This window comes from Gymnoscopelus braueri, assembly GCF_963280865.1.
Source record: "Gymnoscopelus braueri genome assembly, chromosome: 3".
Taxonomy (NCBI): Eukaryota; Metazoa; Chordata; class Actinopteri; order Myctophiformes; family Myctophidae; genus Gymnoscopelus; species Gymnoscopelus braueri.
The window spans coordinates 29425429-29438087 of NC_137612.1; the positions used below are offsets into that span (position 1 = coordinate 29425429).

The following is a 12659-nucleotide window of genomic DNA, read 5'->3' on the forward strand; positions in this document are numbered from 1 at the left end:
TGAATTATCATGCACTGATAAAATGAAAAATATATTTTTTTTTACAAAATACAGTGTCATCATTAACTGACAGAGGGTAAATTAAAGTAAAAGTAAATTTACTTTAATTACACGCAAAGGATATACCATTGCAGGTAAATCCCTCATCGACCTATAGCTTCCCTGTTTCCTTTGCTCACAGCTTTTTCTCAGAGCGAGCTGTAATGTTGTTGTGAAATGTCCTCTGATCAGAATAAATGGTAATGTCTGGTGGTGACATCAAGAGTCACAGAGTCATTTACCATTTACCGTATTACAATACCCCTCCCATAATCACCTCTGTCCCCTATTTACAGACTCTTTAAAGAACATTTAGACCCAGTGTCATGCCATCCGTAAAGCGAGTGGCATTTCAAACCAGTAGGCCCAATTGTTGCACAGAAATGCCATGTCAGAGCAAAGTCGCGATAGTGTTAGCTTGATATGTACCCCCATGCCAGACTTCATTGTTGCTGTTCAATACAGTGGGAAAGTGATGTACTATGTTTTGTTCCGCAAAATCAAAATATATCAAATCTAATTAAATATTTTTTTGTTTGTTATTGAAATACTAACACAGGACTACGCGAAAGAACATGGGTTGAGCTCTGGTGAGAGACTCTGGCATAATGCATCTTTAGTAATGCAGTCCAAAGGTAGCATTCGTTAGGCGGAATATATGGCATTAAAAGTATCTAGGACATACAGTATACTGTAAACCAAAGAAAAAGCAGCTGGTGTTTACATTTTAAAACTTGTCTCAAATTGTATTATTTCCGGTGACCATCTGTGCATAATCATATCTTGATTTGGCTGCCTTCATCCCAGAGCCAGGATGTGGGCAGAGCAGATCACTGCTGACCGCACGCTTCCTGGCCACCGCTTTTTCAAACTCCTCCTCTCCGGGAGGCGCTTTAGGGGAATGGTCCAAAAACATTATCATGTGAAGGACCCCCAAATATGTCTTTGGCCGCAGACCGCCATCTGAAAAGACGTTGTGCCAGAGAACCCCTTAAGAGAAGATTTGTGTTGTTAGAATATTTCAAAATTATTCATTATATTCCAAACATTATAAATGCAAATAGCAGATCTACAAGCTCACTAGGAATCGCTATTTTCAGATTAAATTACTGTATAAAATAGGGTTAAAGCAATTAAACTGATTTTGATGCTCTATTAACTGATTTTGCAGGGGACCCCCTGGAACACCCCCCAAGGACCCATGGGGGTCCCCGGACCCCATTTTGGGAACAACTGCTTTAGAGCACTGTACACCAGAACCTCCAGACATAGGAATAGCTTCTTCCCACACTCCATCACTCCAATGAATAACTAACCCAGCCATGACTTGTCATTGCATGTCCTCAGGGCAATGCCTGTCAATCACAGTCGCACATACCCACAGCTATGACCATTGTGCAATACTTTATTTATTTAATACATGTGTCATAGCTTGAATTCAATAGCAGTGGCATGGATCCTGAATCTGATTGAAAATCCCATCCATACAGTGTATAGGAACTTTGAGCTTATTTTTGACACAAATGTACACATGCTTCCTCTAACCAGTTCTATTACAATTTGTCTACAAGCACACAGATTCCCAGTTGCTGTAAATCAGGTCATGGCAATCAGGTCATGGCAATAAGTTTATGAAATTGTGTATATGCTTTATGTCACTGTTTCCCGTGGTGGGTCGGGACAAATGTTTCTGTAAATATCCCCCTTTTTTATTTCCTACATAAAAGAAATTAAAAATAAAATAATTTCCATTAAACAAAACAAAAAAAACTTAATTAGAAGTGAACATAGCAGATTTATGTCACAGATTTATGTTGCATGGTCACGCATTGTGAGCTTGTAGATCGGCTATTTTCACTTGTTTGGGGTTTCAACTGAAAAAGTTTGGGAACCACTGCTTTATGTAACGTAGGTAGGATTCTACAAATGTGCTGCCTCACAGAATTTAGAAAATATTTCAGTACCTTTACATTTACAACATTAAAGCTACCATCTGTAAGTTCAAGTTGTATGTCGGTTGTCTCACTCTCCTCTAGAGAGAGGTCATTTCAATGATGTCCAGACTTGAGACTACAATAAAGAGTTAAGTGTCCAATCCAGTGCACTGCCTGCGCCTAATAACCTAATAACAGTGTCAAGCAGAAGGAGTCCTACCCGATAGCAGGGTCAAACTTTGTTAGTTAATCTCCAACTATTGCAGATGTGCAAGTTTATTATACAGTATATTGTATTAACATACTAGTCTCAGATTGTAGCTTTAACATACTATCTTACTGACACTATGCAGCGCTAACAAGCAAAAAGAAAAAAATAACAGTTCAATGTGTTTATTATAGCACTGAGACAGGCCCTAAATCAAAATTAGTTCCAGAGTGTGATGAGTCTCTACACACCCGCTTTGCATTAATGTGAAATAATCCTGCATGACTTCCGTTTTCGTGTAAATTTATAGTGTGTGAACAAACGGCAGTATATTTAAATAAAAACACTTATTAACACTGTTGTTATGAGTGTATCAGACCATACCATACTGTAAAAATTGTGTGATGTACTGGATGAAATATATTAGATGAACTACCATGAAGCATAGCATCCCTCTTCTGGATACTGTATGTCCAGACTTTTCAGCTCAATGTATGTCCAGAATAAATAATAAGCAAACATTCTGTCACAACAACACAGCTCGTAGATCTTCGATTTTTGGTGAGGAGATTTCATGAAGAGGGACAAAACGAGGGGACCAGGTATAGGCCCCAGGGGGACCCCGGTAAATGAAGTAGGGTTTAAGTAGTTAAACCCTGGGGCAGCTGGGACCCACATGAACGAGCGAAAACCAATGGGCTCGACTCACAAGCACGGAGGTGACACTACTGCGCATGCGAGATCTAACTCTATGACGCGAAACAATGCGGATGAGCCCCGCAAAGTCATCGTCTCCAAACCAAGAAAGCTAAATTAAGTAAAGGACATATATCCAGCAATTCCAGCCGGCAGATTCGTCGCACTGGGTGGCAAACTACAGCCGGGAGGTCGATGGAATACATTGGAGTCAATGAGGGCCAGGTGGACCAGCTTATGGACAAATACTATTACTGAACGATTGAGACCTTTATAAAATACTCGGCTCAAGAAAATAAAAGAAGACATGACACACATTGTTTTATGCTGTGTTGCTTTTCGATGTGTACACTGTATATTTTCATAGAGGTATCTAAAGACCACAAAGTACGTTTCTGAACGGGCCAAAGTATCGTGAGACTGTCCATCATTTCCTGTCTGGCAACCAAATCTCGCGATACCACCGAGCCAGAAACGATACCTGCCGCTGTTTAGATACCTCAATAAAATGATACAGTGTGCACATAGAACAACGAATGATTAGAAAACAATCTGTGATATGTATTATTTTATATTCCTGAACCAATTATGACAAATGTCGCAATCGTTCAGAAATAGTGTTTGTTCATAAGATGGTCTTGCCGGCTCTCATAGACTCCAATGTTATTTCACAGAATTTCCGGTGCTAGTTTGCCACCCATGGACAACATGGTGCATATCTGGCGTTCAGCACGTCCTTTCCTGGCTGATGACCAAAACAACATACAGTACAATAAGCTTGTAATTGGCTTAATATATTGTAGAATCGATTTGATATCGGTTGACCTACAATTATTATGTAGTTGTAGATGTGTGTGCTTTAACTTAAAAATAGAAACTATTGAATGATGGGACAGTGTATACCAAAGATTCCCTTCCTGTGTGACATCTGTAGTTGTTCTGATGTTAATAGTTGTTAATTATTTAATTATTTTATCCGGTAACGTTCCATGAGTGCAGCAATTGCTCACCAATGTATATTCCACTGGTCTATAGAATCTGCAGCCTACCCACTCCCGCAGACACAAAATGCCATCAACATTATTATACCAGTACAAACAACCCGCAATACAGCACAAATTACATCCTGTCCTTTTGCTCTGAAGACATCCTTTGGGGGGGGGGGGGTGTAAGTGGGTGAGATTCTAACTCAATGTGATGGTTTAGACAAGGCTTGGCTGGGGTTTGAGCAGTGCGTTGCTCCAAGCGGGCCCGCATGGTTTCGGCTGTGGCAGAAGATTTCCCCCTGGCCCTTCACAGACATACATGCCCCCATCTCATCCTACACCCCTGTGCGCCGCTGTAGTCCGATGACAGGCGCTGCTCCTCTCTACTTTGGTCGAGGCCAGATCTGACAAGCTCTCCAGCCAGGGTCACATGCTGTTGTGCATGGAACAGAAATGTAGCCAAAAGAGAAACCATGCTTGTCAGCGCTGGAAGGAGACGTTGTATTGATGTAATGACCCCCTGGTGTATTCGCCTCCAGACTGTTCAGGGTGAGGGAGCCGTGGAAAACATTGAGAATCTATTACATGCTGAATCATTTTACTGCCCCACACTCCTAAAGACCATAAACTATCTCCCTTGTCTATGGCCTCACGTTCCGGTTAGGTATTTGCAATTGTGTGGGTTTTTTGATGACTTACTGTCTAGTAGCGCCACAATTGTTCGGCTGATTTGTCCATGTGGAGCCAAACCGTGCTGTGAACATATCTTGAGGACATAAAAAGTCTTGGCCCTTCTGCTGAGCTTGTTGTGCTGCTTGTTTTATGTTTCAAGTCTGGCAGAAAAGACATCTCATTTCAGGTCACTTGCCTCTAGGTTCAGCCTGCGGCTTAACATTGTCTAAACAATGGGTACGTATGACATTTCCCCATGAGATGGCCGAGCTGTTAAAATCAGACCCGGCGCTGTTTCGATGCTTTATGTTTCACATAGTTTGTTTTTCATTGGGTTATATGGCTCCCCCTCCATTAAGTTCGCACTCAGACCCCCGTTGGCTATTAAAACATCTCTCCAGCCTCCATGTGGGAGCACTAACCAAGCAAAGGTGTTCCTTGTTTATGAAATAGAATTTAGCCTTGTAAGTCTACGGTATAAAGCCAGCAGCCAGCCAATGTCACAGTCAATGTCTTCTTTCTTTCTCTCTCTTAAAATGCTGCTTATTTTCTCTGCGTTTGTCGTCAATAAACCATAATGCTTCTTCCATGTTTGCACCGCCTGAGGGGTGACGCGTTTCTGTTTCAGATGTCACCTCTGTTTATGCTTGGGAAGATTAACGGAGAGGCGATGTTGTTGTTTTCATCTGTTGTTTTTTTGTCATTATGGGTTTTCACCGCCGTCCAGACCCACAGGACACATTTGTTTTCAATTGTTTGAACAACCAGTGGCAAACAGCCGTGTATACAGCAGCTACTCAGTCATAACTGATCTGTTCATTTCCTGCTTTCCTTTTGTTCTGTCAGGCTTTGGTTACATTAGGGTGAAGCGCTGACAAAAACATGTTCAGCATGACCGTCATCCGTGCTCACAAGGACTAGAATTTGTGTTCTCTAGGGTGATACTTAAAATGGTGAATGGCTTCATCACATCATCCATAGTGGCACAAGACCACATACTGTGCTCTATAGCATTGGTTCTCAAAGTGGGGCCCGGGGACCCCCAGAAGTCCTTGGGGAGGCTCCAGGGGGTCCCCAGCAATATTAGTTAATATAGCATCACAAGGATTTTAACTTTAACCTTTTATACTTTGGCTATTCAAAAATAGCAGATATACAAGCTCATACCGCGTCACTTCGTGCCACGCTATGAGCTTGTAGATCTGCTATTTTTCTAAAATCTTGAATGTCTTAACATACTGTACATAAAATGAACACATATATATATATATATATAAATATATATATATATATTACATACACACCACAGTATTATGGTGGAAGGTGCTACTAGCATCAGCATATATTTGCTGTATTCTCATATCATTTCTTTATGCGGTGGTCAGTTGTCAGCGTATTTTCACAGATACAATAATGTTACTTTGTACAGCTGCAGAAGCACGATCGTGAAGATGAGGATGTTCCCTCCAAGTGGAGAACCGAGGAAGAAATGGCTGCTGAAGCTTCAGAACTGAGAAAACTGCTCAACTAAGACCACCTGGTAAATTAGTATTATTTTATTTATTTAGGTTAGAAGTAACTGTAAAACTTGGTAACTTGGTGTTTACATAATTGTTTTATTATTACATCATTACATTAAAGGTGCAGTAAGTGATTTTCTTTGGTTAAAATACGTGTGAAATATATTCTCTGTTATTAATCATTGCTATAGTGTTTATTCAGTAGCAGGGGTCTTCCTGTCTCTCCAGCTCTTTTTTTTATTTCATTTTATCAAATTGCCAACCCACCTGAAAAAGTATTTTCTGTTTATTAAAGAGATGGAGAGACAGGAAGACCCCTGTTATTGAACACTCTATTGTAATTATTACTCTCTGAATATAGAGCTTTAACAAAAGAACAACAACAACAACAACAACAAAAACCTTTGTTTTCACCAAACATTTCCACTTACAATACCTTTAATGTGACCAAATCAAGCTGCATTTGTGTGGGTGGAATCATATTGAGTAATATTTGTTGTAGCCTATTGGCTAGAATGAAAACCAGCAGTCATCAGTCACTGGCTTATTGTGTTTATTGTGATTTTATGAATGTTTACATTTCTATATTCAGGATCGTGTTCTACAGATACCCCAGCATCCCTCCTTGTTTGCCATCCGGAAGCTTCATTGAATTCAGTGTAACATGTGATGTTAATATTCAATCATACAGTATCTGGTTTGTTTTGGTGTCCTGAAGATTTTCTCACATTTACTGTATATTTTGAAATAAAATGGCAGAGAGAGAGAAAAAAAATGTATTGGTAATGTGCTGCTTTTACAATTATGTTTAGCTTTGCACTTGTGTAAGGACTTCATTGTCTAAGGAAAAGTTTAATCTAACTGATAACAAAGCACAACACACTGTGGAGGATAGAATATTGATCACAGAAATTACCCGTCATTGTTTATCCACGTTCTATTACGAACAATCATTGAGGTCGATTTGCTTCTGCACAGTAAAATTATACTTTTATATATCCATTTGTAACAATGTTACATTTGAACACGCTCAGAGTTAACCCCTTAAAACTGGGAAAGCAGATATACAAGCTCATAGCGTGTCAATTCGTGCTGCACTATGAGCTTGTAGATCTGCTATTTTTGGAATATATATATATTTTTTAAAGCGAACATTTTTAACTCAAATCTTTGCTTCTGGGGGTCCCTGGAACAAAATATTTTGAGATGGGGGTCCACGGCCAAATACATATAATTTGGTGGGTCCTTCACATAAAAAAGTTTGAGAACCACTGATATAGCAACAGAAGTTGTTCAGAAAACGGCAACATAAGTTTTTCAGAAAACTGTTAGACATTTTTAGAATCGGCCTCAGGTCTTAATGGGTTAAACGAAAGGAGCTACAATAGCCTTTTCCCCTGTAACCCATGGTCACAGCATAGTTGAATGTGTCGCAGTGATTCTCAGCACACCGTGGTTAACACAGCATGGTAATGAACTGTACACGTGGGTGATAAACACGAGCAGCTGTGCTGGGATCAGATTTACCGTGCTGTTGGTGACAGTTCATGAAAAAAAGCAGATAGAGAACATTTAGAGGTGTTTGTGAGAGCTGAACGCCATCTGTAAATCAAAAACATTTGGTTGAATATGAAATATTGTATACGTATACCTAATAGGCTTGATGTGGCTTACATTGAAATCTGAAAATAATTGAAGAAGATACAGTACTCATTTGAATGTTGTTAAACCACAGCACACACTACCTCTCACAGCAGTTACTACAGAACCAACGTATTTGCTTGATTTGTCCGATTTCACATTTGCCTACTTTCGGCATCCTGTCACAAATATCTATAACTATGTTTCACAGCATATATATATATATATATATATATATATATATATAATATATATATAGTTACAAATATTCTTGTTTTGTTCTGAAGAGGTTTTTTTTGTTCTGAAGAGTCACACTGTCAGTAGTGTCACTATAGAAATTATACTTCTTCACATTAAAGTACCAGTTCAGGTACAGAGTACAGTTTTTATAATACCTAAGAACTTTGTTTTTCATGCTTGAAGAATGAACAGCACATAACAGCATAATAGTTTACTATCAATTTAAGTCAGCATTCCATTATGAACAAAACATTAACTGGGAAAATTGATGTATTCCTAGATGTTATGCTGGATAAATACATTTATATTTCATCAACTCTCACCTATTTTTCACAGTGGGCAATAAGCTATCAACTCTGCCTGCTGAAATACAATGTCTGTACCTATGGCTCTCTGTGGTAATCAAGCTGTAAAAGGTGCCATGAATTTTAAACAATGTTACTAAGCATGAGAGATTCTTACAGGGCAGTAATTCAGACACTTTGGTAGAGAGAAATCCATCAAGCACAGGCCCTGTGTGTGCTGTGCAATAATGACTGCCTGCTCAAATAGGTAAAACTATTTCCTCATCTCGGTTCCTACGACCAAGACCATGCTCAAATGAATCACAACTAATGGTAATGTGAAATAATTAGCATTTGCAATTTACACTAGTATATTATTAAAACATAGCACATATAATTAGCAAATGTAGGAGCAATGTTGTTCTAGCTGGAATTCCAATTAAAACATGTCTGCTTTTATTAAATGGTCGAGTCCCGAACAAGCTTTATTTACCAAAGAAGGGAACTTTAATTATTTTGCTGCCTGGGCTGTAAAAGGCTTATGGACTGCATATCGTTCACACCATGGACTGCAAAGGCTTCTGCAGTGTTCCAATGAATCAATTGCCGATTGGACACAACCCTTTGAGATTGGTTTCAGAGACCTTCTAGAAGTGATTAATGTGTTGTTTATACTTCAAAAGAAAGTGAGCACTGCCAAAGTTATAGAAAAAAATGAAATTAAACCATTATTAAAATTTACATAACCACAGAAAACAAAAAGATGGACAGGAAAAACGTAATTGTATGGCTGAAAATTATTCCTTTCCAATACAGGTTGCACATGCCTTTTTATATCTGATAATTGAAAAAAATATTTTTTTTCATGGTTTCTGTCTATTCCCAAATAAAGGTGTTCTATTTTCTTCCACATTCAGGACCATTTCACATGTTGTAGAAACCCTTATGAATCATAATGATACATTTTTACTTAGCGACGGTCACCTGTTAAATCTCTCCACTGCAATCACTGGGTAGAGAGAATACAGCAAAGGGAAGCATCATCCCTGCCCTACAAACACACAGCAAGAGGCCAATTAGCACTCCAAGTTCCTCTCTGGATAAAGGGAAGCAAATTCCTTCATTTTCCCCATCAGTGAATACCCAGGTAGTCTTCTAAGGACCAAACCAAAGATTCACAATTAAAGATTAAGTCACATGTTTTTATGGGACAATGCAACAACACTGTCTGCTAAATGTAGCACAGGGTTTAGTAAGTCCAACTTTCTTGTAGTGGCTAAACGGGTTGAGGCATTACACACTTATCAGGTTAGATATTACACACAGTCAGCGATGTAGTGGAGGCTGATGCAGTTTTAAAATGTCCTCCCCATATCTAAGTCATCATCTTTGCATTCCTTCTCTTTTTGCCTGCTTGTGCAATCCTCTGCCAAGTGGCGTGCTTCTCCTCAAGGTAAGTGTCAGAAATATAGAATGTATATAGAAATAGACATGGTAGAAAGAGAGAAGGAGGGGGTGAGAGATGTAGGTGGGGATAGAGTGAAAGCAAAAGTGGGTGGAAGAAGAAGGGAAAGGGAGGGAGGGTGGGGGGAGGAAAGGATGCATCGGGGTGGAGGAAGAGGGGAGCAAACGTAAAAGAGGGAGGAAGAGTGAGGGAAGGATCGAAGAACGGAAGGAAAAAATAAAGGGAAGAGAAGAGGGAGGGATGAAAGGAAGGAGGAGGCTGATACTGACCATGACAAGATACTGACATGATATCTTGTCACCCACACAGTCCCACAGGACCGTGTGGGTAATCAAAACCCAGTTAAATGATGATACAGATGGAAAATATGCATGGCTCAAAACCACACAGTGCTACAGAAAATACTGGTTGAAAAATATGATCTTCAGTTGTCAAGAAAAACAAACAAACAAGCATTATGAAATTGTGTGATTTTGGAGACATCTATAATGGTGCGCAGTAAACTCCGCCAACTAAAGTGCACGCCAGTCCCAAAAATACCAAACTCAGGCGGGGAAAAACACGGCACTTAACCTTCTGAAATTGTCAACTCACTATTTCACGCCAACTCGCCGCTCCAAATCAGGGCCCCTGGTGCTAGACGGTTGGCAAAACTTGATTCTGGCCTCCACAACTACAGTCATATCCTTTCCATTTCAAGATCTATGAATAATCTAGTTTTTGCCTGAGTTGAGGTCTTCAGATTCACAGTGCAATTGCAAGTGACAGTGAGTGGTCAATTGTCAGGGCCAAACAATTCCAGTTAAAAAGGCATGCATCCAGTAGGATAAAACTAGAAAGTTTACAAACTTTGTTATAAGTTATAGCAGAAATTGCCCCCGTCTTAAAAAAAAGTGTTCATGTTTATGAGTTTATGGCTGATACAGTATCTTTGTGACAGGGCTCTGACAGGCCCTGTTACAAGCCTGTCAAACGGATGTCAGGCCCTGTCACAGAGATGTCAGGCCCTGTCACAGAGATGTAAGGCCCTGTCACAGGGAAGTCTGGCCATGTCACAGAGATGTCAGACCCTGTCACAGGGAAGTCTGGCCATGTCACAGAGATGTCAGACCCTGTCACAGAGATGTCAGACCCTGTCACAGAGATGTCAGACCCTGTCACAGGGAAGTCTGGCCATGTCACAGAGATGTCATGCCCTGTCACAGAGATGTCAGACCCTGTCACAGGGATGTCTGGCCATGTCACAGAGATGTCAGGCCCTGTCACAGAGATGTCAGGCCCTGTCAAAGCCCTGTCACAGGGATGTCTGGCCCTGTCACAGAGATGTCAGGCCCTGTCACAGGAAAGTCTGGCCCTGTCAAAGCCCTGTCACAAGGATGTCAGGCCCCTCTCACCATTGTAACATGCAGGGCCTGTGACAGGGCCATGACAGTCCTGCCATTCAGTGCTGTGAGAGGGGCCTGGTGTGACAGGGCCACATACAGTACAATTATAATTGTAACAGGCTTTTTTTCTTTACCTGAGAGGTAGGCTAATAATTACATAATAATCACATATTAACAGTCCAGTTTAATGCAAAATGTGATATTTGGAACAAAATTCACAATACAAATAAAGCTTAAATTTTAATTAGGTGTGGGGGGGCGATAAGGGACCTGGATATTGGATAGGGGGCGCTGGCCCCCCAGAAAACACTGATTTATACATAAGTGATACTGTAGGTTGACATGAGCAAATAATTTGATCCTATCCAATTGCTTGGCAAAAGGTAGGTACTTTTTTTTATAAGAACAAAAACATTATTTAGCACTTTTCTTAACAAGGTTTCAAAGTGCTTTATAGAAAGAAACAAACAAACAAACAAATCACCAGCACAAATAAAACCAATTCAGATAAAGAACAACAACAGATGGAAAATGCAACAAATAACACAGGGAACAGCTGATATAAATGAAAAGAAACAAAATAAAACAGGGATCATAAAGGCATTGGGGGATAAAATGAAGTTAAAAACTATGAAATGACAGAAGTGAAATGATAAAACCCCATAACTTACATTATATACAGTATTTAAGAATTCATAAACACTTTCCTAGAAAAGATGGAAGGGTTTAGGGAGGGATGTGAATGTCACTAATGATGTAGCCTGTCTGATGACAATGGCAGGCAGTGTGTTCCACAATCTGAAGGCTCTGACAGCAAAGGCCCAGCCACCTTTGGTCACAAGCCAGGATCTATAGGTTTAGCCAGAGCTTCATCCGTTTTAAAGGCGCTTCTGTGTGTCATACTACATTATTATGTAACTCATCATGAACACAAATCCAATGGCCAAAACAGGGCAATAGTTGCCATCATCCTGCAGCGTAAAAGATGACATTGCCTGAATGTGAATAATTAAATAATTAATTTCTCTTCTCTGTAAACAATTAAGCATAATACAGTTGGCCGACTGGAACAGAGCCAAATTGTATATGGTCTACTATTCTGAGCATTATCAAAAGCATTATCCAAGTAGAGTTTTACGTAGTTTTTGCTATCTCTCTTTTGTACAAAAGGTCAATTCAAGGACAATCATTATCCTCACCTTAGCACTCAGAATTTAATGGACACTTTAAACAACATGTACCTTTTTTCCTACATTAAGCTCATATGAACTTTGCAAACACGCCGTTTCTTTATTAAAGTCTGGTGAACTGTAATCCCAGTGTGACATGTTAAATCCTCTATCTTCTGAGAAGTGCTGAGACAGCCAAATTCTATTCAGAGGAGGTAGCGGGCCGGTTCTTATCTAGCACAGTCTAAGCCCGTTTCTGCCCTGCACTGTACATTCCAAATGATCAGGAGGTCAGCAGGGGGAATGAGGTGCTTGCACTGAAATTAAACCATTTCAGTGGGTTCAGTAAGCCTTAAAATGTACTTAAAATTTATTTTTTTCATTGTCAATTAAATCAATACATACCTTTGCGTAATCCAT

The 12659-nt window shown here is 39.8% G+C and overlaps 1 protein-coding gene across 1 annotated transcript in view; it reads left to right on the forward strand.

Moving 5' to 3' along the window:
• fhit (fragile histidine triad diadenosine triphosphatase) overlaps nucleotides 1-6770 on the forward strand; it is a 354360-nt gene extending 347590 nt beyond the window's left edge. The window contains exons 7-8 of the mRNA XM_080424249.1: nucleotides 5965-6075; nucleotides 6648-6770. Of these exons, the coding sequence (XP_080280375.1) occupies nucleotides 5965-6066 (102 nt within the window). The 3' untranslated portion in view covers nucleotides 6067-6075; nucleotides 6648-6770. The remainder of the gene's footprint in view (nucleotides 1-5964; nucleotides 6076-6647) is intronic.
• The last annotated feature ends 5889 nt before the right edge of the window (nucleotides 6771-12659 follow it).